This window comes from Balearica regulorum, chromosome 13 (genome assembly GCF_011004875.1).
Source record: "Balearica regulorum gibbericeps isolate bBalReg1 chromosome 13, bBalReg1.pri, whole genome shotgun sequence".
Classification (NCBI taxonomy): domain Eukaryota; kingdom Metazoa; phylum Chordata; class Aves; order Gruiformes; family Gruidae; genus Balearica; species Balearica regulorum.
Genome location: NC_046196.1, coordinates 19771533 through 19798133, shown reverse-complemented (window position 1 = coordinate 19798133; position 26601 = coordinate 19771533). Strand labels below are relative to the sequence as shown.

The window sequence follows — 26601 nt, the reverse complement described above, 5'->3', positions numbered from 1 at the left end:
TATATTAAAGCTGCCTGCCTGTAACAGTTTCTATGCTGCCCTTCATCTTTTCTTCTAATAATTCATTAGTGGAGGAAGTCTCTTACATCTCTTTTGCAAATTATTTTACCTACGTAACAGAGATCGCTAGCTTCTGCTTCACATGGAGATGTGTACTGGTCAGAGTGGAAATTTATTCTTGGTTTCTTAAAGTTTTACAGGTTTGAGCAAAAGAGACATAAGCAGTTCACATATGCCTCAGATAAAACTTTTTTTCTTCTCAAACAGTGTATTTTACAGATTTGTGGAGTATATTTTCACTTTCTGTAGGACAGTTACATATTAGTAATATGAGTTCTTTAAGCTCAAGGGAATATATTGGAATATATGAGCCTATGTGATCCAAAATAACTTTTCCTGAAAGTTTTCCTTTTAATGACCAAAAGATGTCACTCCTGAATAAGTTTGGCCTTTTTTGCAAAAGGCTGATCTAGAATGCTAAGCCTGTTCGAATTCTTTTGACAAGCTTTATCCCAAATTGAGTACCATCTGTCTGTCTTGCATCTTAATTTGTGGCTGGACCAGGTGTGATTTGTCTTACCACCTCAGTCTAAAGATGACATAGAAGTCAAAATGAGCTCTTTTTGATATGCTAATTTGGCAGAAAACTTGATGATGTATTCCTGTGTAATCACCAAACTGTTATGTCTGGGCAATTTCGTAACATGCCTGTTGATACCACTGATTGAAAGCAGATCCCCCTACTGTAAGGGCCATCCTTTGTGCAAAGAATATTGATAAATCTAGTAACTCATCTTTCTACTTAGGAATAGATGCATGTCTAGGTTAAGCATGGACTACAAGCTCAGCTTCTTTCTGGTGGTTTTTTTTTGGGGGGGGGGGGTTGGTGGTTTTTTTTTTTTTTTTTTACGTTATGCTTTAGCATAACATTCCAGACCGGGTTAAATTGAAAGGATGTCTTTAATTCTGAAGCTTTGTGAATAATTTTGTGTCTTGCCTGGTGCCATTAGCTGTGGTGGGTCAGTAGGGCTGAAAGAAGCAAAACAGAAACTTTGTGCATTGGTAAAGGAAAGGATTCTGTTTTGAAGATGCACTAGGAGCTGCTGGAGGCCTGATGAGTAGGAAGTAGCCAAATTTTCTGTTATTTCTCAGAGGTGAATTAAAGAGAGAATGCCCCAGAGTATCTTGATGTTTTAGAAAAGGTTCAGTTGATGGCATGGATGCATTCTGCAACTGAATTATCTCAGTATTTCATTACCATGCCAGGCACAAATACAGTGCAGATGCAGTGGCCTTTCTCAAGGATGAAAGCTATTTTTAGTTAAGGAAATGGGAATATCCAAATAGCCAGAGGTTTATTGTAGTGCTTCATGCATCATAGCTATAGAAAGAGCTTAATGAGGAATCTTCTTGTTTCTTTAAGATCCACAGCTTTCTTCAGTTATAGTTAAGGCAACACGAAGGGGGCTGTGTCATTTCAGCCACTTGGGATTCATTTGCAGAAAACACAGCAGCTTGTGCTGGCTTTCATCCAGCTTTGCTGCTGGCAAAACATGTCTCTTCACTCTCTTTGTACTCTCAGCTACATGACCAAAATCCTGTTTAGCCAGTTTTTCAGCCTGCTGCTCAAACCCTGTCCTTCCCTCTCACCACCTTTTCCCTAAGAATGTTCAGGTTTCGTAGAGGTAAATGTACAGAGCAGCTTGTCTAATTCTTCCTCTTCTCTCTCTGTTCCGTTTTTAATCTCAGTATTGAGTTATTGAGCATATTCCTTTAAATATGGAATGATTCATCAGAGCTCTACTAGAGAGACTGATCTGGTGGAATAAGCAATAAAGGGTGGAGGGTGATGCCAATACACTGTGGTTCTTGCAGTCAAAATGAGGGCTGGTTGCAAGATGCAAACAGTGGTAATTAACACTCTATAACTCTGTTGCTAAGAAATGAGTAGGAGACACAGGGTGTGTGAGCTTGGTGGAGGAAGTCTTAAGGTGGGGCAGCTTTGCATGCTGGAGTGGAGGAGTGCTGTGGAGGGCAGCGTGAAAATGAATGACAGGAGGTAAATAGCTGAGATGGTTTTTATTAGTGGAGTGAAGGAGATGTGGATGGAATTTACGAAATGACAGAGTTGTGGACAGGTTGTTCAACATGAGACAGAAAATGTAATGTAGATCTGGCACTGGCCTTAACTTGTCCTTAGCTTGCTGCATTTGGGTGTATGTCGGTTGGAGGTTGTTTTTTGAGATGTTGCCTGAAATTCATACTGCAAAAAAGGAGGTTGAAGATGGCTTTTCCACAGGAACACTGAATTGCTTAACTTATATTTCAGCGTGGCTTTATAAACACATCTGCCATGGTTGCTTTAACTCCTTTTGATACACGTGATAGGCTGTATCTATTGTCTGAAAGACTGTAAGGTCCAGTGTAAACTTGTAACCTATAGTAAGGAGAGCGGGGCACAAATAGGCTTTTCATACTTAACCTGTCCAGAATTTGGAGCCATCTCGTGCAGATGAAGGAAGCCAGTTCAGGCTAATCTCAACTATCTGTCGTTCCTCTGTGGCAATGTTACATTCGCTATTTTGCCCCATGCTCTTCTCCTAGCAGAATCTTCCCATTAACGCTCTGCTACCCCATTCTTCTCAGTTAACCCACGCGATAGCTAAGCTGTTTTGGATAGGAAGGATTGCTTATGTCTCCTGACTACTCTTCCCACACTCCTTTTGCCCTCTTCTGGAGCAGTACACCCCAAAGTTTGAAAAAGACTGTTTTTAAAATAGAAGTTTCTAAATAGCACGCAGCAAGGTCTGCCAACCTTGTGGTGTTTTATCTGAGGCACTTTAAGCTGCTAGCCTCAGTAAGACAGTAGAGCGTTTTTTCGACATGTCAGTTGTCCTATTGGAAAGGAGTTTGCAATGCTGAATGTTATCACTGACATTTAATAAATACACAGTACAAATACTTAGGCTCAGTTAAAAATAAAAGCAAATGCTGCCTCTTGTGCCTTTTTAACCTTAGTATACTAGGAGCATTGGGCTTATTGGTGTCCTTATGCAATATTTCACTCTTCTTGATGTCTTCTCACCAGGGGCTTCTGAAAATAGCTGTGTTGTGTATCTGTCTTTTCAGCTATATGTTGTGTGGGAAACACCATCTGAAAAAAAAAAGTGAATATTTCAGTGCAACAGTCTTGATTTTTACCAACTTGACTTACATTGGCCTGAGCGTTTCCTCCCTTGTCCAAACGTTTTTCTCCTCTTGTTTTCCAACTTGGTGAAGACTTTTTGAACTACAGTTCTTATGTTTTATTTGTAAAGCAGGAGGCTGCATATATTTGTTGCTTCCTTCAAATTGTTTGTGTTGGATCTGATCAAAATAGCTCCCTAATTGCCCTCTTTATATGGGCTCTTGTGCATCTTCAGAAGCATAGGGTACAAAGGTGAAGGTTTGGGGAGTGTTTTATTACTGTTCATCAGTAAGACTCTGCTTCCTTTTGGCAAGAATCCCTGTACACCTTCTGGAGGCTAATTCCTATCACCATTTCCAATCCCTTTTTACAAATATTTGCTCTTTATTGTGCCCAGAAGTTAAACCAGAAAGTACTAAGGTGCTGCATTTAGAAAGAAGCCAATTCTCCTCGTGTCTGTTATTGTGGTGAGAGTATTTGTTGCTGGCCTATGACTGTGGCAGTCCCCAGAACTGCATTTCTGAAGTGGTTGCTTTTGAGTCCTCTGGAATTTTCTTCTTTTTCTGGTGTTTACACATCAGCTGAGGTATTTTGAGCGCTCTCAGATCTCAATTTTCTGGCTTTAAATCATCCTTAAACAATGACTTGCTTTACAGCCTCAGGTTCTTCAAGAACTTCAACTTGTGGTAGGAACACAACTTGAACTAGCAATCAGAAGGAAACTGGCTTTCTGAATCTGCAGGAGTTTGGGTTATTAGATTTTATTTTGTGTGTGCGTGTGTAGTGTTGGTAGTTTTTGTTGGGTTTGTGTGTTTTGGTAGTGTACGAAGAATTGCATCGTAAAGGGATGTTTTTTGGGGTATTTCGCCCTTCTTAAAGTTTCAAATATCTTCTGTTTGACATAAAAAACCCCCTTCATTTTATAGACATATTTGTAATCTATATCTGTATATATGTCTGCAAAGCAAGCAACTTGCACAAGATGCTGATATAAGTGCCTCTCCTTACTCAGCTCTGCCCCTCAGTTCTCTGTCGTGATATGCAGCAGCTACTACTATGGCATTTTTGAACTCAAAATGGTAGTGGAACGCTGGTTAGCTGTCCGAGCCTAGAAAACGGACTGAACTGGATTTGATGAGTTATTTTGAAATAAAGCCTGGGTAATCATGCCTCTGCTCCTACTAAATCGTGGTCAATACCTGATTTCTCCCTTGTGGAGTCTTACCCGTGGGACACAGATGCTGCAACATTTGTTCACACAGTGAATACCATGTAGCTGTTGGATCAGATGTTAGGGAATCCTCTGTCCTGAGCAGAGACTGTAACTATGTAAAGTGTCGCATGTGTTGATGGTAAAACAAACCAAGCCTCTTTTCCACCCCCCTACCCCCCCCCCCCCCGCCCCGTACACAGGTTAAAAGGCAGCATAAAGATATTGTCTGAGTTTCAAGTCAACTTGTAATTTGCTTTTGGGCGTGGTTGTTTTGGAGAGCAGTGGGTGGCTACTGCATCATGATGTTAATTATCGCTTTGTTTGCAATGTGATGCTTTCCTGGGAGGGAGTAGCATCAAGAGGAAAGCTTAGAATAATTATATTTGTCCCCTTGGAAGTTAGCTAACAAGCTACTATTTACTGATTTGATACACATAGGTACTATAATGTGTTAGTTGACCATTATGAGCAAGGAACTTAACACTGATACGGACTAATAAAAGGCTAGAAACTGTTCTATACGCACGGAAAATAACATTAAACAAGACAGAGCCCTTTCTTCTTGAGAATTAACCCATTGGGGGTTATCCATTCTACAGGTAGGGAATAATTTTGTTTTATCTAGTGTTTGCAACATTGTATCTCTACCAAGAATTTTCATTGGCTTGGATCCAAATTAATTATAATTTCACTTTTGAAGGTATTAGACCACAATTTGTTGGCTTTTCTTAGCGTATAACTTTTTGAAACATTAGTAAATCCTGATGGGTAGCTTTCTTCTTCTTGAAATTCAAATAACAAAAATAAATATTAAGGACAGAACTGAAGTCAAAGATGCCATAGGTAAAGAAAGACTATTGCAAAATCAGTGTTGTGATTGACCTTGAAAGGTTTTTTTTTTCTTTCAAATATTTCATGGCTTTATTATAGTTAGTTCAGATTTTGAACATTACCATTATAATACCATGACATTTCATATGAACTCATAATTCTGTCATATTGTCCTAAGCGTTCTTTTTACCATATTGCAGGTGTTCTTATTTTCTGTTCCACAAATGCATACAGTTTCTTTGCCCACCTTTATCAGGAGCCCATGCCTGTTTACCATCATGATTTTTCAAAAGCTATTACAAATTCCTGAATTATTTTATCTTCTTTTTTAAAAAGTGTTGTAATAATGGTAATTGCTCGTTTTTATGGAGTTTATCGCTTTATTTTTCAGTTTAGTCAGCTGGTATCCAGTGATTTGAAAGTACTTGGAAGGAGCTCCTACACACTCTGCAGTGATGGCCAGTTACTCATTCGACAAGTCCTCCACCCAGAAACATCTAAGAAGGTATGAGATCAGAACTGATGCAGAAGGGCAGTACTGTGTTTTAAGGACATCAAAGAAAATAGCTTATGTGAGTTTGAGATGAGCAACACAATTCAACCTTGGGAACTGGAGTGTTGCACGAATATTTAAGATGATCCCCTCCCTGTCTCAACCCTGTGTAGCAGAGAAGTGGTTCTTGGCACTTGCTCTTGGAAGTCAACTACAGTACTTGAGGACTCCCAGATGAGCATAATGAAGAAGAAAATTAGGAAAGACAGGATAGAGACAGGAACAATAAAAGTACTTTGAATTCAGTGTCTGAAGAACTGGAAGCAAAGGTACAAGTCTAACCTCAGCAGAGGTGATGGAGAGCTATTGCTTTGTTTAGGCTTGAGTTAAACCACAGGTTCTGTGCAGAGCCGTGGGTTTCTACCAAGATCTGAAATTGGTAGGAGCCATGTGTCAATGTCCTGTAGAGAGTAAACACGCAGGCAGTGACTTGCCCTGGAGAATGGCAGTGGTTCCCCATCTGCATTTGTTCAGGGGGAAATAGTGCTACAGCTTATTTGCTGCTCCCACATGAAGCAGCAGTTTCCACTCCAAGTCCCTGCAAGAGCTTAGAGCAGGCTGTCTTGCACAGGGAGAAGAATCTTGCCTTTGTGCAGGGTGGTGGCTCTTGAGTTAGCCTGCTTGGCAGGGTCTGCAGGAACCCCACAGGAATGGGAGCTGCTCACTTGGAAGGAGTTGGCTGATCAGTTGTATTTTTTTTTCTCTATATAAGGGTATTGGCTCATGCTGAGTTTCTACAAATATTCGTTTGGCATTTGCGTTATATTAAAACATAACTGTGACTTTTTATGAAAAGCGCATGTTTATGTAGGGATGAGGCAAGTAAGGAAACAGGAATGATATTTAACATTCAAAGATGGATAGTACTTTTTTTTTCTTCATGCCATCCTGCAATATGTATTGTGGGTAATTCTTTGTACTTCCCTCTCAAAACAAATGTGAGACAAATGGACTAAAATGAAACAAACACTGTAATGTTGTGGAAGAAATAATTGTCCATACCAGATCAAGGAATGGATCTGATCAAGTGTTGAGTCTCTTATTACTGCATTTCTGTCTCGTTTTTTTCTTTTTCCCTTCAATACTTTTTTATTTGTGAAAGTTTGTTTCTCCCTCCACATTAAATGTTAGTAAGCCTCAGACCTGAGCTCTTACTATTCCTAACATTCTAAGAAGCTTGTGACTTTTCTTAATTCTTTATTTACAAAGGTAGGTGCTGTTTGGTTAGACCAAAGTCAAACTTTTATATAGTAACACAGTAGGGGAGAGAAATAATAGTGAATTAGACCAGAATTGTTTGTTTTATTCCTTGAAAAAATAAGCTAATGTCTGAGTGAATGGCTGCTTAAACATTTGTTTAATAATGTTATATAATTGAAATTCTTATCCAATACACAAAAGTAATGTATAAATGTCTTTAAGTTGCTGGAAGATATTTTGTACACTGTAAAAATATTTATTTAAACTTCATTATCATGTTATCATAGAATGGTTTGGGTTAGAAGGGACCTTAAAGATCATCTAGTTCCAACCCCCCTGCCATGGGCAGGGATACCCTCCACGAGAAGGTGCGCTATTGGTTTTTGGTACGCTATTGTGTAGCCACAAAAGAGAAAATACAGTATCCTAAATGGGAGTAGTTATAAACCAACAAAACCTAGATTTTTTTTTTTTTTAATTCCTCAGCTGTCTTCTCTAGCTGTTTTGCACAGGTCTGCCTCTCAGAAGCTATTAGGGTTTGCTCATCTAGAGATCTAATTCTGTAAGGCTATGGAATTTGAACTGTGTTACAAAGGAGCTAAACTGGTCTATGATAGACAAGCTGATGACAGGCAACTATGTGATTTTTGAGACTGCCTCATTCAGTCCAAAAATATTAATTGGAATTTAAAGGAATGGTGTGTACAAAACAAACTTTTTGCCTTCCATGTAGAACTTCCTGCTGTCAGACTGCTTCTATTCCTTTTATGATCTGCGTAAAGAATTTCACACTTGCTACCCTAGTTCAGCCACCGTGAAAGATCAGACTATCAAGACCATGGCAGAATGTATCCTTTTGCTGCAGCTTTTTACACCGGAAACAATTGTGCTTCTTTAGGTTTTGTCTCTGCGATTGTTACAGGTTTTATTCTTCTAAATTAAGAGATGGGTTTTAAAAACTCACAGGTAAAATGGAAGAAATGTTTGTCTAAGTGTGTGTTGGGGGGGCAGCTCTGCTTGAAATGTTTTGTGGGTTTTTTTTTAATTTGAGTCTAACAATGAGTTTTAAACCATATTTAGTAAATCCACTAAAGAAAAACATCACTTGCATTGATACATGATCTTAAAGGAAAGACTTAGCTATCAGTCAACCTTTTCAGCAGCAGCTGGCCTGCAAGCTTCTACTATTTGCAGATAGGAATAGTTCTGTTGTATGATCTTGACTGAACTGAGCTTAAAACAAAAAAACCTCAACACCCTACATCTACATTTCAGAAAGATTTTGTGGCCCAGCTGAATGTGGCTAAAGTTCAGTTATGTTTGAAATGATAGGAGCTTATTCTGCTATTTTTTTTTTAACTGTTAACACTGAAATTATGTAAGCTATCAATAGTTTTCAGACTGTTGACCGTTAAAGTGAATATTAACCAGTTTATGAGCAGAGTAACAAATGTCTAATGGTCATGTGTCCCCGCTAAGACCAGTAAATTTGATTACTGGTTCTGTGTTAATATCAGGAAAGCCTTATGACTTGTTTACAAATGATTGTGCAAGTCTGTTATTTCCTATAATCACCTGTTCAGATCTAGGCTTAGGGACGGATGAAACAGAGGAGGACTTTGGCGTGTGGCAAGTGAAAACCATGGTGGCTATCATTTTCAGCATGCTCTCTGAAAGTTGTAGTAAGTGACCTATTTATACAGAATACTGAAATCTTTCCATAAGAATTGGCAGTGGTACTGTCATTCTTAAGTAAACTCTGACCCTGGTTATATTTAAACTTCCTGTTTTGTTGCAGATCACATATTTACCGAGCCTGAAACTGTGAAGTACAAGTACGAAACAGGTCCTTGGTAAGTGCCCTTGTCACCGTTGTTTACAACCAAAGATGAGTCTTGTCTACAGCAAGGAAAGCTTGTGACTATTTCCCTGTGGTCACTGTGAAAGTAGGTTGGTTCCTGAGAACAGTGACAGCATATTCAGTAGTCTAGTGTAGACAGAATATAGCTGGTATTGTTGAATGCTGTACTTTAGTCTGTCTTTTTAGTCACTGCAAGTTAAATGGTCTTTGTTCTCTAGCTTCTGTTTTGCATGGCAGCGAGGCTGACTTATCTTACTCAGTGGTGGAGAAATATTTGTGAACTTTCCCTAAGTCAACAGGGGTAATAGCTATGCAGCTCAACTACATGGTGCTTCTGAAGAGCGGTCTAATACACTGTATTGCATATTGGGTGTAGAGAGAGAAGAAACAGAATGGTTCTTTGTTTTCAAATACACTGCAGTAACTGGAGAATGAAACATCTTAAGCATAAGTAATATGTATTCATATTTAGGACTGCCTTGTAGCCATCTATATTGGATTGTTAGATCTTTCAAATAAAATGAATAATGTTCCTTATTATTTCACTTAGTCTTCCTATTTTTTTTTAAAGGAACTGCAATGTGGTGACAACACAGCACATCTTAATCCTTTCATATATACAATGCCTATCCCAGTTATCTTTCTTTATTGAAACAAGTAACAGAATTAGAAGAATCTCAACAGCAAATATATTCCTGATTTACAAGTTAAATTAGTTGCAAACTGAAATTTGGTAACACAAAGGAAAACCTAGATTAAAGCTTACCTTGGCGGCTTTTTTTTTTTCTTTCTGTGCAGTAGTAAATCTGAAACAGTGGACAGTGAAACAGTAATACGTGCCAGAGGTTTGCCATGGCAGTCTTCAGACCAAGATATTGCTCGCTTTTTCAAAGGACTCAACATTGCTAAGTAAGATAATAAGAATTTGTCTTTAATAGCAAGTTCTTTTAATATTTGTTTAACACATCCCTCATGTCCTCGCTTCTACTGCCCTTCCCCACCCAGGCCCCTTCCTACCCCATGGTCATGATAACTGAATAGATTTACCAGTCTCAGCTGTGCAAGAAAGAGGTTTGAAGTGTGTGAAGAAAAAAAGACTTATAAATTGAAAACCAACATATGTTCATTTATTGCTAGCACCTAAAGGGAGAAACTCCTACTGCACTAATCAAGGCAGAGTCCAAAATATAATAGAAGTTTTAATTTTGTGCCAACTCTTCAGTATTCTGGTATACCTCCTAAACAGGTCAGATTCAGAAACCTCCAAGTGCTGTTTGGAAGAAATTTTCATATGACTGATGTGTGTACACCTCTGTGTATATATATGTGTGCATTTATGTAGAGATTGAGTTTAATTTAGCATACCTGACACTTAATATATGTTCCAGATTCTCAATGCTGAGAAAATACGTAGGTTTTTTTATTTAGAGGTATGAGGAAATTCAAATCTGCATCTCTGACTTGATAGGAAGGGCTTGCAAATTTACATCTGCATGGATGTTGAGGAAGTGGTGAACAGCATGAGATCCAAGATCTCGCTGAAGCGCATTCTGCAGTATGATTGTGTTCCATAAAACCAAAATTAAATTGTGGATAGTAGCTATTTCTTTCTTGGTCTGTAAACTCCATGTTAAAGTCTGATTTTTTTACTATTCTTACACAATTGTTTATTAAATTTATTAAAGATTCAAACTAAGTTTTATTTTTTGTTGGTTTTGCTTCCCAGAGGTGGTGTGGCTCTTTGTCTGAATGCTCAAGGAAGAAGAAATGGGGAGGCATTAGTTCGGTTTGTCAATTCTGAACAGAGAGATCTCGCACTGGAAAGACATAAGCATCATATGGGTAGCAGATACATTGAGGTAAAAAGTAGTGACTTGAAACAAATCTTTGGAGAGCAACCCAAATATTTTAGACTACAGTTTTAAATGAGAACAAACTGCACATCTGTCTTGCTCAAAGTGCCAAAATAAAATTCTCTCATGTGTGGAAGAGTGTATGTGTTTTAGAGTTGAATATTGTTATTTTCATGTGTGGCTTTTTTTTTTCTTTTTTTCTCTTTAAGGTTTACAAAGCAACTGGGGAAGAATTCTTAAAAATTGCAGGAGGTAAGTGATGCTGGAGTTCAGTGTGATTACTGAAGTTCATAGGAGTGTTGTTCTAGTTCTGATCTTTTTTTTTTTTTTTTTTTTTTGGCTGGGGACACAAATGGATAATGAAGTAGCTTTTCCTGTTTTGTCTTCCAAGAACACTTGACTCTGTCAAGTTCTGGTTTCACATGGTTGAATTTGAGCTGTGAGCATTTGGTCTTGCTGTTTGGGAGGAGGATGGGCTTTTGCAATGGAAGCATCTGTGTACCTTGTATAAGTTGACACTGATCTCATCTTTGTTCCAATTTCATTGAAATATGAAACACTTTCAGGGTAGCGGAGTTTCCCTTCAAAATAGATTACTGGGAGTTAGTAGTGTCTCGGGTCTTCTGTGGGTTTGTTGCTAGCTACTTACCTCCTATATTGCTCCTTAATGTTTTGCTGCTCCTGCATCCTATGGAATTGACTGACCAGCATGACCATATGTTGTTGGCTGACCATATGTTCTCATCTTTCTAACAGGGACCTCCAATGAAGTGGCCCAGTTCTTATCTAAGGAGAATCAAGTTATCATCCGGATGAGAGGCCTTCCATTCACTGCTACTCAGGAGGATGTCTTGGGGTTCCTGGGGCCAGAGTGCCCAGTCACAGGAGGGAAAGAGGGACTTCTCTTTGTCAAGTACCCAGATGGCAGGCCCACAGGAGATGCATTTGTGTTATTTTCCTGTGAAGAATATGCACAGAATGCACTTAAAAAGCACAAAGAAATACTTGGAAAACGTTACATTGAACTCTTCAGGAGCACAGCAGCAGAAGTCCAACAGGTTGTAACTATTGGCTGTGAGACATGAAACTTAACACTTAAAACTTTTCTTCTAACACTTGGATGCAAATACGTTGTAGACAACCATGAAAGTCTATTATATTAAAGATGTCAAGTTCTAGAAAGAGCAATATGTGCTTCCTGGTCAGCATGGAAAATTGCGCAGCATTGTTTTTTGGGTTTTACTGCCACTGGTTGGTTGGGTTTTTTTAACATCCCTCAGACCATAAAGTAAAAATCATTGGATAATTTTCTTCTACTTTAAGGTTGGCTGGAATCACAAAAATAAGTTAAAATATATTAGATTGATAGTATTATAGTAATGCTTCTTGAAAACCTGCAGTATTCTTTAAATTCTGGTCTCCATGTACAGAATTTGTAACATCAATCCAAATCTGGACACGTTAAAACAGCTTTTCCTACAATTGCTTTGTTGGAAACTAAGAATTACCAGGATCTATCTGATTTTTGGTGAAAGGAAGTGAAATATTTGTTTTCCTAAGATAACGTATTTCACTTTTTCCCTATCCTTCACTAGCTTCTATTATCACCTTCTTAAACTGGTAAAACCATTTTATTTTGGCACCAGCAAGTCAAGCCTGTGAAAAACATCAAATATTGCTTTTTTTCTGCCTGACACAAAATATTTCTAGACTGATAATGCCAAAGGGAACCATTAAAATATTTGACCTGATCTTTGCATAACCACTGGCTATAAAAACTTAATACAGTTACTGTTTCAATCTATGTGACATGAGAAGTCTTTTCCATAGAAGTGATGGGGCAAGGGAAAGAATATCCACACTTGTAGACCTGCCATTTACCCTTAGTACTGTGACATGAAGATTAGAACAGCCAAGAGTCTGGTATGTGTATCGTGAAGGCTAAGTGAAATGGCATGGTGAGATTTCTTTTTTTTATCCTTCCTCCTCAGTTCTGCTCCTTAGAGAGAAGCAGCTAAGTCCTCTAAGGAACAAAACTACTCTGTCACAGCGACTAGTCTTTGTTCTCATTTTTGTTAGGGAGACCTAGATAAAACTTGTATAACTTGTATTCTATCACTACGTCATTACCTCTTCCTCTATGGCAGCTGTCTAGGGTGACACCCTAACTTTTTGCTGCTTGAGCAAGAGATGATTTTTTTGGGGGCGGGGGGGAATTACAAGCTCCTTGTTTGAGTAATTAGAAAAGGTAAAGCCAGCTCTCATCTACTTGGTGTAAAGACCAAGTAATTGCAATATTCTATACACAACTGAGGGAGAAGGCTTCTGACCTGAAAGGTGCTACAAGTAGATTCTTGAAAAAAGGCTTCTGTTGAGACAAACTCCCTAGGCTGAATCATTATTGACAAAACTAAAGCTTTGTAACCTCTTTTTTAGTACCTCTTTCAGTGGAATGTGTTTGTTTATTTCTGAAAATAATTGCTAAATATGCCTTTCAGCTGTAGGCCCCAACAGCAAGTTATGTTCCCTTTGTCATCTGAGAATGAGTCAAGAGAAAATAAAACATTGAAATCAAGGTCTCCTATAGCTTTTTGGTTTTGAGGTTGTGGGGTTTTTTTGTTTGGGTTTTTTTTGTTGTTTTTTTTTTTTTAAATTTTCCCAGAAACCCTGTACTTGGAGATCAGCACTCAAGTTAAAAAAAACCAACACCCTCACTTAACCAATCAGGTTTCGTGAAGGGATTAGAGCTAGTGGTTTTTACTTATTAGTTATATCAGGTCCCAGTTCTTTTAAAATCACTGTCTTTAAGTAAGAACTGTATGTGACGATAGTGGTTTATTAGCACAAATGTAGTTTTCAAATGTTCCTTTTTGGGATATTCTGAAATTAACTTATCTGCTTTTAACCTTTTTACAATGAGATTAGAAAGGTCCATTGTTAGGGTCTAGCAAACTAAATTTGTAAGACTTCCTCTGTGTCCTTTTGAGTTTGAAACTTTCAGATCCCAACAGGAAACTATCCGCAATAATCTAGTTTAAGAAAGTTGGTTTTGTTTTTTTTTTTTTTCCTCTGATGTTGGAAGTGGATTTATTTAAATGTGTGAAATAGTATTGTGAGAATTGATTTGTGCTCAACCAGGTGATGTGTAAATCTCTATCGATGTGCCTTTTTTTTTTTTTTTTTTTGCCAACAGGTACTTAATCGATATATGTCAACACCTCTTATTCCCACTCTCCCAACTCCTATCATTCCTGTCATACCCCCACCATATACCATTGCCACGGGTAGCATACGTGACTGTGTCCGGCTCAGAGGCCTTCCTTACACTGCTGGCATTGATGACATCCTGGAATTTATGGGAGACGCGACAGCTGATATCAAGCCCCATGGAGTTCACATGGTCCTTAATCAACAGGTAACAGCATCTTGCATGGGAGGGCTAACTTTTGTTGTTGAACAGGGTTAGAAGTCAGGGTGGCTTACCTGTTCTTGTCTGTGCTGTCTTCTATAACCTTGAGAAAATACTATGTTCTGTCTGCCTGTCTTCTCATTCCTTCCTTCTCCTTGTTTCTCCTCCCCTCTTACATAAACACTTGCTTTTCTTTCTATATATGTATGCATAAGACTGGGGAGGATGAAGCTTGTTCTTGTAATGTTAGATTTATCCTGGAGACTGTCTTAAATAGTTCCTTGTGTTTTGGTCAAGCTGCTCTGTCAGCTTGAGGGCCTCTGCTCAGTGGCAGCTGTCTCGTTTGAGTGGTGTTTGTGGAAAAATTAGTTTTCCTAACTTCTAACTTGATCAGAGACTTCTCAGGCTTAAAAGGAAGTTGATAATTAAAAATTGTGGTTTAGATATATTTTAATGACATAGGGATATTTTTTCCCTGTTGTCTTGTGTTAAAAATAAACTATATTAGCTGCAGAAATATTGAGGTAATGAAAACAAATGAGAGAGATCCACTATATTTGTTCTGCTTTTTTGTTAAAGAAGTTTTTAATATTTTATACATACAGCAATGTCTGTCAGGTTGCAGAAAATCAACCTGGAAATCAATTTTTAATGTAACTATGGACTCTACTAAAGCATATCTGAAGCTTTATACTGTTGTACTATTACCTAAAAAGTAGTTACAGGGAAGGCAAAGCCAGACTCTTCCTACAACTTCACAGCAAACAAATAAGAGACAGTGCTCTCATAAACTGCATGAAGGAAAATTGCAGTTGGGTGAAAAGGGGGGGGGGGGGAAACAACCCACAATGACAAATTAGTTAAGCACTCAAACAGGTTCCCAGAGATGCTGCTGTGGAATCTCCACCCCTGGAGATTCTCAGAATTCAAGTGGAGAAGGCTGTGAATGGTCTGATGTAACTTGAAAGTTAGCCCCGCTTTGAACAGTGTTTGAATTAGAGGCCTCCAAACTTTGTTTTCATGCTAAATTATTCTCCATTTCTTCTGCAGAAGACGGAAGTAGTGTTGTGTTAACTGGGTGCTGGTTACGTGAATCTTACCTTTCTGCTCCTAAAAATTATTGTTGAGTTTTTAGTCATTGGTGCCATATGAGGAAGAACAATACAGACTTTCAGTAGACATTTGATCTTAGTATTTTCTGAGTTTCTCGTGCTCTGGGTGTTTTAATAACAGATTGACTTCTGTTTATTTCCCCTTTCCCCAGGGACGGCCATCAGGTGATGCTTTTATCCAAATGAAATCTGCTGACAAAGCCTTTATGGTGGCTCAAAAATGTCACAAAAAAATGATGAAGGACCGTTATGTGGAAGTATTCCAGTGTTCAGGAGAGGAGATGAACTTTGTTTTAATGGGTGGCACTTTAAATCGTAGTGGCTTATCCCCACCGCCATGTAAGTTACCATGTAAGTCGGCAATTCTTCTGCTCTCTGCTGCTAAAGGCTGATATGTGGTAGGTGCTGAAGCTTTGTGGCCTTTCACCTTTTGACTTGGGTTTTGCCATGATCAATAAAATAATCATCCATCTGTATACGTGCTGAGATTGGAATTGTTCCCTTTGGGCAATAATGGGACTGATCAGAGGCGTTTTTATTGTATTCTCGGTGGTGAATAGAGGGCAGCAAGGCCTTGCCAGTGAAATTGTTGCACACTTTGCTTTTTGTGGGTGTACTGTTCTTCTGAGCTCTGCGGTAGACTTGCCTGTAGTGAAACCTATTTGGAATTAGAGGGATTTTTAAAAGGGGGAGAAATTCTGTATTCTAGCTGCCGATGAGTGCCCTTGCTATCTCACCTTAGAGTACTGAGAAGTTACTCTTTGGGCTTTTTTTGAAGGAACACACCCACTGGGATGATATGCTAACAGATCATAGAGTGGTGAAGTTGGATGGATTTTTATATTTTTATTTTATTTAAGATTATAGTGAACCTTATTGTGGAACTATAATGGAATTTTACTGTACCATTCCAATCAGCCTAACTACCGAATCACTAAGCAAATACTGATGTGTATTTGCAAAACAGTAAAAAGCTGCCAAATATAGTATTTAAAAAACAGTTTGCACACCAAGCTAAGCTTTATGTTCCTATACAAATCAGATATTTGTTTGTCCAAATGCATCAGGTTAGTGATCTAGTGAGGTTTTCTTTTTCCCATTTGCTGTATCCCAAAAATACTTTATGAAGTTGCAGGAGGCTTATACATGAAGACTCATGGTCAGCAGTTGCGGAAGCCCATGTGTAGCTAATATTAGGGTACTTTTGTCCCACAGAGTACAACTTCTGTTAGAAGGAACAGAGGGTGTGTTGGTGGGCACGCCTGCTTTCTCTATGCATGTGGCTTTATGCTTTCTTTGAGTAACTCTGAAGTTCCCTACTTTCCATCTGCATATGGACAAGGCTGCTCAGCTTTAGGAGTTGTGAACTCTTAGGAATTGCTTATTTTGAATGGCCAAGTTGTCATTCGCAGTGATGTAGCAGGGGTCTCCAGGGTAGAGGCTAGAGAGCAGTCTTTGCGCAAATGTTCGTTAATCGTGCCCAGACAGTATCAATCACATTGGGATGAATAACTGCTTTCCTATAGCACAGATCTTTGTTTTGATTGTTTTTTGTTGCTGTGTCCTGGTTTGGTTTTAGGTCTTTCTCCACCAGCTTATGCTGCTTTCCAAACAGCAGCTGTGATCCCAGCAGAGGCAGCGCTTTACCAGCCACAAGCCCTCCTGCCAACCACCAGGACTCCCCAGGCCTCTGCGGCTGCTCCTCCAACTGTTACCTACTACCCCGCTCAGGCTGCTCAGCTTTATATGAATTACACAGCTTACTATCCCAGGTAACCCCTAGACTTAGCTGCTTGTCTTGACATTTCATCTCAGTGGAGCAGGCAACTGTGTAGTCACTTGTGAACAGCTCTTAAATTTGTACTTCTGGTGTAGATAATCATGGGAACTTGATGTTCATCAGCAGAGACAGTAGCCATTTTAACTGATTCTCTGTGGCCTTCTAATGAAGTTTGGCTTTTCTGTAGGTTCTGTTTGAATCTCATGATAATGTTGGTCTAATATTTAACAGTGGTTTTGGCACTAGGGCAATGTCATCAAGGTGGTTCTGTTTCTCGGCCAAACGACAAGCTGTGTCAATACATACCTCTACCCTCACCCCTTAGTTTGTTCTTGTACTTGCCATGCTGTTTCCATACTGAAAGACTCATCATAGGTGTGTACTAGGTTTGATTTCTTATATCAGCGAGAGCAAAGAACACTTTACATGTGTAAGCAAAGCAGATGATCTCTACCTTTTCCCTTCCCACAGATGGTATCAACATGGTGCACTGAAGTCTGGTAGTTCGGTCCCTGGGGAAATAGCTTGTTCATTGATAGTTCCCAGGCTTGTGACACTTACTAGCCTGAGTATCTGCTAAATTGCTAGACTGGCCCTGACCAGAGATACTACTTTAGTCACTGTTTTGTGGCTCAGAAGTACCGCATTTGGGCTGTTGCCTGCTTTTCCATGCTATGATACACACAGACAGAGACACAGACAGACACATGCTTTTTTCCTTCGTGGTTTTATTAAAAAAATCTTACAAGAAGTCATCTGCAGCTACAATTTTTCTCCTCCCCTGTGAAATAACAAGTGCTGCTCTTTATGTCTTCAACTACAAATGTTAGCTCTTTCCTTTTCCTCCCTTCTCTAAAAATAAACAGATGCTGAAGAGAAATGAAGAGAATCCATAAAGCAGTCCACATATGGGCTGCTTGTTTTTCTGTGGTTTTTGGGCTTATTCTCAAACTTAAATTTCCAGTTTCATCATTGCCTATTCAGAGTACTAAAACCAGTTATTGGTTTTCATAACAATTTGCCTTTCTTTCTCTTTCAGTCCTCCAGTATCCCCTACCACTGTGGGGTATATTGCAGCTCCTCCAGGAGCTGTAGCCGCTGCTGCCACTGCCACCCACACTCCGCTTCTGCCCCAGCCTGGAGCGTTAGTCCGTATGCAGGGCTTGCCATATAACACAGGAATGAAGGAGATACTCAGCTTCTTCCAGGGGTACCAGGTTAGTATGCAGTCTCTCTCCTTAATATTGTATTTGGACCATCGAGTAATGATCAGTGGGGATCAAACTAAGCAAGGGAGTGCTTTTGGAAACTGCTGAACAAGTGTGCAAGCTCGATGTTGTATATTTAACTTACAGATTGAAGTCTAATATACCGTTTGCCTTATTTCTTATATAAAAAATATATCCTAAATTGAAAGCAGTGATTTAGTGTGTAGGGTTAGGGTTTGTGGTTGGAGAGGGAGAAAGTGCAGAGCCCCAGTGTGAGTGGGGCTATGAAGAGGCTGCTAGAGGAAGCTGATGGCTCCCAAAAGCTTTCAGTCCTGGCTACTTTTTGGTGAGAGCTCTAGTTAGGGTCAGTGTTTGACCTTCAAGATTTAAGTATTAAAGCCTGCTGAGAGCAAAAGGCTGTGACCTAGGTGTGGTGACTTGCTTGCAAAAGGAGGCAGATGGACACCTCTGTCAGACGTGCTTTCAAGGACTAATTATTTTGGTTACAGGCAGGAAAATTTTCCATTAAAACTGCATTACATTGCAACCTAAAGAAAAACTGTATTCTCCAGACCATTTTGTACTGATTCTATGTGCTCTAAATATTCTACGTGCTATAGGTAACTTCAGTCAGTGTGTACTGATTCAATGCTCTATCAGTGAGCAAACACATAGGAACTTATCTTTGAGAAACATTAAAAAAAAAAAGCACCAGGTACAAATGGTTTTTTTTCCAGCAGCACTTATTTGACTCCATGTAATGGGTATTTCCATGTCTGCTGCCTTTCATCTCAGAGGATGTTGTATTTATATCCATGTTTTGTCATCACATGTTTGCTAAAAGGAAAGATAATTGAATATGGTATATTCTGGTGAGTATTTAACTTTTGTGGATAACTTACACAAATGTCAAATCTGGCCTTTTGATACTACTTAAAAGCCCTGACTTAAAATTCTCTTGGTGGGTCTCAAACCACTGTTCAGATGGTATGTGTGAAAAGGTGACAATTTTTGCATGTTTGTTCTTCAAAATTTTGTAAGTTGGGTAACAGTGATACTGCTAAAAGGTAAGATGCAGGTGAATTCTTTTTAATGCATAACAGCAGTTAATATGAAACATTCAGGCATGGTAAGTTTTTTTGGTTTTCTTTTTTTCTTTCTTTAAGATTCTTAAAGGACAATGGGCTTTAATTTGTTGAGCCAAATGTCTCTTATGTAAATGAATGTAGACTGAGAACACATGCTTAAATGTGTATGTTCCATGTTTTGAGTATTTGGAAGGTGACAGTGCTCTACCTGTTGTGGTGTCTTTCAAACGTTACATTTATGTTTGAAAGTAGTTTCTCATACTTGGTTTTTTCAGTGGAGAGATTAGAGGGTTAGCTTATAAAAAGTCTGATGAATTTTGACAAATATTTACAAAAAAACTAAATGTCATTGTATTTTAGGGCTTTTTCTTCAACAGATGTTTGCAGAGTTCAACCAAATTCAATTACTTGTGGCTTTCATGACAAACAGTAGTAATCATTCATCTGTTGCTTAGCCATTGGTATTTTACCTTCCCCCGCCCCCACTGGCTGAGGTTTTTGGTGGATGGATGGTGGGTCTATTAAAACCTTAAGTGGGGAAACCTATTTTCTAAATTGAAATTCAGCTGTAAGGGCACCATTGAAAAATGTGACCTGAACCTGTCTGTGCATGGAACAGGTCAGTGACAATGTTTAGTAGCTCTGTCTTCCACTAAATATTCAGTTTAGGGAATCTGAACTTTGGGACTGGTGCTGAATTTGCCCATTTCCTCATTTCTGCATTGGGAGAGCAGTCCGTAGTGTTTGTATTGCACAACTAAATGTTTCAAATGAATACAAATTTTGCCACAAGGTGAAAACTATATTTCTTCTGCTGCAACCTCCTGTCATCATCCGTTACTGTTATTATATTGGTCGCCTCTTTGATTTCTTTAGAAGATGTTGTCCAAATGAGATCGGGTTCATTATCTTATAAAGGAGCCAAGGAATTATTTTGAATTGTTCTTGGAATCCCACATGTGGTAATGCTAGTTTTATACTCGCTCATTCCTTTAGGGGAAAAAAGAGGTGGTGACTTATTGTATTGGGACAATATTAAGTCTCTGGAACAATAACTAATCTTTTTTTCTTTTTTCCTCCCCTTTCTTCTCTCCTCACATTATTTTTTTATTTTTCTGCTGCTGCCCAAGGATTTATTGCACGATGCTTCTGCTCGTTTATAAAGTGAGCCCCTAATAATCGTCAGTGGTTTGGGCATGGTTTTAATCTCTGAATAACTATTTGATGTTGGTATTCGATGGTCTTCAATGTTGGTATTCTGGGAACCAGATCAGAGATGCTGAGATTGAAGGGTGATTTTTGTCTTTGTATGTCCTTGTCTGAAAGGAACAGGTTTGAAGTTTTAGTTCTTGCTTTATTCTCTTCTATTTTTTTCCTTCAGTCTTCGTGGGCTCTGTATATTGCATGTATCCACATGTTGCTACTTAAGTGAAAGCACCTTTCATACCAGACCTGCCTCTTAAGAGATAGATCTGCTCATCGTGGGCTTCAACAAGCTGGTCTCAACATCAGTACATGCTTCTAATAACAAACAATGTAAAAATCTGCAGATCAGCATTTTAACTTTCATTTAATTTTATCAGCGCTAGCCTCTTGTTTAGTGGTTCAGCAGCTTGATTTCTTCTCGTAGTTCTGCTTTCTTGTTTTTATTGTTGAAAATTTGTTCCAGCTTGCATGTGTTTAATGTGTATTGCACTAAACAATGTTGACAATCCTGTGAAGAATTTTGGTAGTAAGTCTTGGAAATGGCAATTTTCCCCATCACCTCTCCGTATAATATTGTAGTGTACTGTAATCTTCAAAAGAGCTATTAGTACTCTGATTCAGTAAGTAATTCATGTTAAACTGCTTTTTAGTTGTACTGTAAAGCAATAGGGCTGTTGATTTGACTCCAATCATATGGATACATAGCTAAAGGATATTTAAAACAACAACCACCAAAAACCACCACAACAACAAAACCCTACCATACAACTCGGGACAATGGGATGACAGTAGTTGTTCTGACAGGTGCTAAAACATCAGCTGCTCAGCAGATGTTGGTCTTTGGGCATTATGTTGAAGTAAGGGATCTATGGATATTTATAGGAAACTTCCCTTACAATTTGAAAAATATGTGATTGTGAAGACACTCTTCTAGAATTAAAAATAATTAATGTTTCAGATCCTGTGGAGAAAAAATTGAGGAAGAAGTGGTGCAAAAATAGTAATTACATGCAACAGTCTTGTCAGTGTTACTTTAGGCCATCGCTCTGTACAGTTGTAGCAGCAGTAAGAGAAATCAAGTAAATAAGGAAGGAACAGGTATAGCAGTTGGATGATGGATTTATGTGAAGTAGTTTGTGCATATAAGAACAAAATTTTTCACTATAAAGTATTTTTCTTTATTTACTGGCTAAATCCTCTATGGATTTTACTCTTTAGCCACTAGATGAATCAATAAGAAATATTTCTAGTCTTCAAATAATGACTTTTTTTTTGCTTCTTATGAGAATGCAGGTTTATTACTAACATCAACAGAGTTGGTATTCTGACAACAACTGTTAGATTTATGTACAAGTAGATGCAATTTAACTGTGCCCATGGCCTTAGCTGACCAAACGCTAGTTCACAACTGTTGTCTTAGCTAGGATTCCGCATGCATTTAGTAGTAGTTGCCCAATTTCTTGCAGGTTGGCATGAATGTGAACTCATGTCTGCCTGAAAAAGACCATGTGGATTAGTTCTTAGAAAGCAGGCTTGCTATTTAGGTGTATGCTTCATTCAGAACTAGTAAAAAAATAAACTAGGAGAAGACTAAGGTTTAGGGGCTACAGTCACCAGCTGAGCTTTATTTGCTGAAAAAGGCTAGGATGAAAATGTAGGAACTTCTTTGTGTACATCTTTTATTGTAGGAGATGCTTAAAATAAATACTATTCTTTAAACCTCTGCTGGGCTTAGGTGCCTTTTATCCGCAGCTAAACAGAGCTTTTGCAGTATATTAATCCTCCAAGTCTTCAGAGACTTCAAGGCTCGTTGTGGGGGGAGGAGAGTGGCTTGTGCTTAAAAGAGTAATAAGGAAGTGAAGGGAAGTGGATGGATGGCTAAATTCCAAGGGCATTAACAACATTTCTCTCTTGTATCAGGACAGCAGGCTTCATTGTTACTGACTTTTTAGGGATTAGGTTTTTTTCTCTGAAATGCATGCTTGAACAAAGAAGTATTCTCTCTTCCCTATGGGTTCCTTTTGAAATCTGACACTTCATAGTCTGAGAGGGATACCCCGTTGTCTGTGTGCCAATTCTAGGCATAGCACCTTCTGACTAGGGAAGAGAAAGAGGAAGAATTCCCACTTACTGGTATCCGAAGTCAGCTGGCAATATAGACGTTACTGTATGCTCACCTCCATGCACTTGGAATAGAGTATGCTGTTTGTTTTTGCTTTATTCCTAAATTTATCTTCTCCTGGGAAATGTTGCCTGTGTGGAGAAAGCATCTGTAAGACTGGGTGTAGTAAATTAGTGGTTACTGTTTCTGTCTGCCTCCCATGCTTGAAGCAAGAGACTAAGCGGTGCCATCTTCAAGGTGTATTTTTTGGGAACAGGCATTGCATATTTCAGTATCTGTTCCACAAAACATTCAGGTGGTATCTGTTCCGCAGAGCATTCAAGTGGTTGCTGGTGCTTGTATCGGCACTCTTAAGGTACAATTGATGTACTTGGTGGCAAAGCCAGTTTAGAGTATTTCTCCTGACTCTTGTGCCAAAGATTACAGTTGCCTAGTCTTTAAATGAGATTTTATGTTCCAGACTTACTATATCTAGACTTTTTTCCAAAGTCTGAGAGATTAATTTCTTCCCTTTGGGAACTGTTCTGCAATAGAGTTTATCGGTAGTTTAGACTAGAATTGCAGCTACAATTCTGAAGAGGCCATTTTGCTGATGATGTCTTCCTTTCCAGGTGGGAACTATTTTTACCTTTCACTTCCCCTTGTTTTTTTCCCAGTTGGGGCATGTCTAAATATGCTTTCCAATTTTAATTTTGTTTTTAGCAATGGATTTTTTTTCCCTAGATTGCTTTGCATATGCTGTTTTAGACTGATCTTTGAATGTCCACTGTAGGAAGTACAAAAATGAAATGGAAATCAGTGTCTCACTGGTTAGTGACCTAGTTAAATCAGTGCACAGTTTGTGAGGGGACAAGGACAGTCCCATATTTCTCTCAATGTAGCAGGTATTCCTGAAAGAAATAAAATAGCTTGAAGGAAAAAAAAAAAAAAAAAGTACAAGGAGAGTGCATCATATACTGCTTTTTATTAACCGGTCTGTCTCTGATTCCTATAATCTTGAAAAGTTTTGCACTGCAGTAAGCATAGCAGATCGGGAGATGCTACTATACTGAACGTAATTGTTGGTCAGAAATAGTTATCTCCTTTGGGAGCGAGATGTTAATGTTATTTAATATACATCTGTCTCTTATATAGTCTATTGTAATATGTTATTTAATATTATAATAAGTGTTATTTAATATACCTGAGTTGAAATCTCTGCCATTTCAAATATTAATACCTTGAAAGGTATTTACCTTATGCTTGAAAGGTATGCTGATTCTGTAAAGCAGCAACATGTCCTTCAAGAAACATCATTTTGCTATTATTAACAGACATGTCTTAAGATTTAGAAGTCCCCACTTTCACAGGGGAGATAACAAGAAAAAGAATGTAGGGAAACACCATTCTTCACTGTTCAATGTAATCTCTGTTCCAGTCAGCTGTGGGTTTTTTCACCAGTATATACACATATTCTTCCTGCCATCTTGTAGCCTGCCGTAGAGCTAACAGTTGACCCCAGAATCTTATTTAGAAACCACTTGCAAAGGTTCTGTTTTGCTTCCTTCTCCTAGGTTAGGTTCTAAATGCAAACCTTATTCCATACCTAGTTTCCATCTTTCTTGATCCTAGCTCCCATCTCTGATCACTGGAAGAAGTCAGTATAGCACCAGAGCATATGCTGAGAACCATATTTTGATGTACTTAACTCTGAGGCTGACTTTTCTAATGGAGCTCTTAATTTAACAGTGGTATTCTGTGCAATCTTTCTTATTAGACTGAGCTAGACTTCTTGATGACTACTTCAAGGGGAGAAGAGCAATTACTTTATTGTCTGAATTTATTTCTGCATTCTCTTTCAGTCATTCTAGGAAATAGGTCTCCCCTGCTCATCATCTATGAGCATGTGAGAGTATACAATTTAATAGGATGAGATGAAGGAAAACTTTGGTAGAGATTGTATTTCATAGATTAAGTAATGGCTTAAAAATAGCACTTTATTTCCTAGCTTGATTTGCTACTTTTTGAAATCTGTAAGTTTGAAGAATGTACTGTTCCACAACTTCTGTTTTAATTAACTGCAGTCTCTCACATGTCTTTCTTGTGATTAGAAGTTGCTTCTATTGCTAGGTATTTTGAGTTTTATTTCTTCCTCTCTCTCTGCCTAGGCCTAAGCTCTGACAACTTTGACATTTCTGTGCAGGGTAGTTTTCCCACTTTCATGTTTTCCTCATTGTTTATGCATTTCAAGTCTAATCTTTTAAACGCTGTCCCTCACAAGAGAATATAGACCTTTACCTACTGTACATCTACTGATAATCTAAAGTATGTACTATCTTGAGACATTCCTTCCGAAGAGTAAACTTACATTTTGTAGATTTGTTTCAAGGGCAGGTCTGGGAACTGATAAATCTAATATTTGCACGGTCTGGTTGCCCTGGCAGAGACTATCTAGAAAATACTTCTTATATTTGTCTTTTACTTAATGGCATGGGTCTAGATGTGAAGGTGGCTAGAATTCAGTAGTAAAAATTCTGGGAGGTTCTTTTCTTTTATGTTCTCTGGGCTCTTGGTTATTGTTCTCTGTAGAAGGTGTATACTGTGATGGGTTTTTTTTTTTTCTCTTTTCAACTTCACTTTGGATGGATACAACATGTCCTGTATGCCCAAATATACCTTTTTCTCCCTAAGCTGGCAGGAGACTTTTTGTGTTATAGTAATATCAAAGGAAGGCAGGATAGTATGTGTACACTGTGTGCATTTGGCAATCCTCTAAAATATTAGTGCAAAACAACCATTTTGGGAGGAGACAGGAAACTCTTCTTGCCACTGAAAGGACATTCTATAACTTGGGTTATGTTAAACATTTTGTCTTAGGGATTACAGGAGCCACTTCAGTAGTCTTTGTAGCATGTGCAAGTATGCTCAGTCCCTTTCTAGGATATGTAATGTTGGAAAGATTATAAGATAGATACAAAACAATGTTTCATATTCCCAAGATATATTTACTGACTATAGATATCATATTTGTACCAAGCCCTCCAATAGTATGCATGATTACCTTTCAGATTCAGAATCTCAAATGTTTCTTAGATCTGATCCACATGTGGGGTTTTTAATTTTAATTTAGTGATGTGACTGTACTGTACAGTCACTATTTTTATTTTAATATTCTTCTACTACAAACTTATCATGATGCAGTTACACTTTATAGTTTCTTTCCTATACGGAAATATACTATAGTAGTATAAATGCTATTTTATTTTTGAAGTGCATTCATGCTGGGGCATTGTTTTTCTTTAACTACACTGGTGTGTAGTCTATGTAATGCAAGTAGTATATGCAGCTGAAGTGTTTATTGCTTTATCCTAGAGAAGCTGCAGTTCATTTCCATGACTGCATAAAAGATGTCAATGAGATCCATACACTTCTAATCCCCCACTTCAGTATGCATGCTGGAAGATGCACAGGTGTCCCAGTGAGAGTCATTACTGGAAGTACAACTATGCAAAATTAAGAGTTTTGTTGCTTGATGCTGGTGTCTCATGAATAGAAGGAAAAGAAGAGCACTTCATGGTCAGAAGTATTTCCCTTTCTTGATAAGGAACAGTTCAAATACACAGTTTAGAATATTCACCACATGCATTTACTTTAAATCTATTTCTACAACCAGTCATTCAGTTAATGTATTTTTCTTTTATCTTGCATAAAAATAGTGTCTGTCAAATACACTGTCTCCTGCCAGTTGTTGTAGCTGATGCTCTTAATTATGGTTGCAAATGATCATCTGTGTGGCTTGCTGTACCAGAACTGTTCCTTCTCTTGCTGATTATCATATATCACACTTGTACTGTAGTATGCACCTGATGACTACAATGGCCTTATTCAGCTGAGCGATCAAGCAAGGAGTGTGTTACAAGCACCGAAAGAGTGGGTCTGTTTGTAACTCACTGTAACTTCTGAAGAAGGTAAGATGCAACTGGCAGAAACTGGGTCTCC

At 38.4% G+C, this 26601-nt stretch overlaps 1 protein-coding gene across 1 annotated transcript in view; it reads left to right on the top strand.

Annotated features, from left to right (window-relative positions):
* ESRP2 (epithelial splicing regulatory protein 2) overlaps positions 1 to 26601 on the top strand; it is a 107525-nt gene that overhangs the window by 76664 nt on the left and 4260 nt on the right. The window contains exons 15-26 of the mRNA XM_075765842.1: positions 5623 to 5736; positions 7718 to 7832; positions 8568 to 8666; positions 8783 to 8837; positions 9644 to 9754; positions 10572 to 10704; positions 10908 to 10950; positions 11455 to 11756; positions 13892 to 14113; positions 15372 to 15570; positions 16799 to 16991; positions 18039 to 18216. Of these exons, the coding sequence (XP_075621957.1) occupies positions 5623 to 5736; positions 7718 to 7832; positions 8568 to 8666; positions 8783 to 8837; positions 9644 to 9754; positions 10572 to 10704; positions 10908 to 10950; positions 11455 to 11756; positions 13892 to 14113; positions 15372 to 15570; positions 16799 to 16991; positions 18039 to 18216 (1764 nt within the window). The remainder of the gene's footprint in view (positions 1 to 5622; positions 5737 to 7717; positions 7833 to 8567; positions 8667 to 8782; positions 8838 to 9643; positions 9755 to 10571; positions 10705 to 10907; positions 10951 to 11454; positions 11757 to 13891; positions 14114 to 15371; positions 15571 to 16798; positions 16992 to 18038; positions 18217 to 26601) is intronic.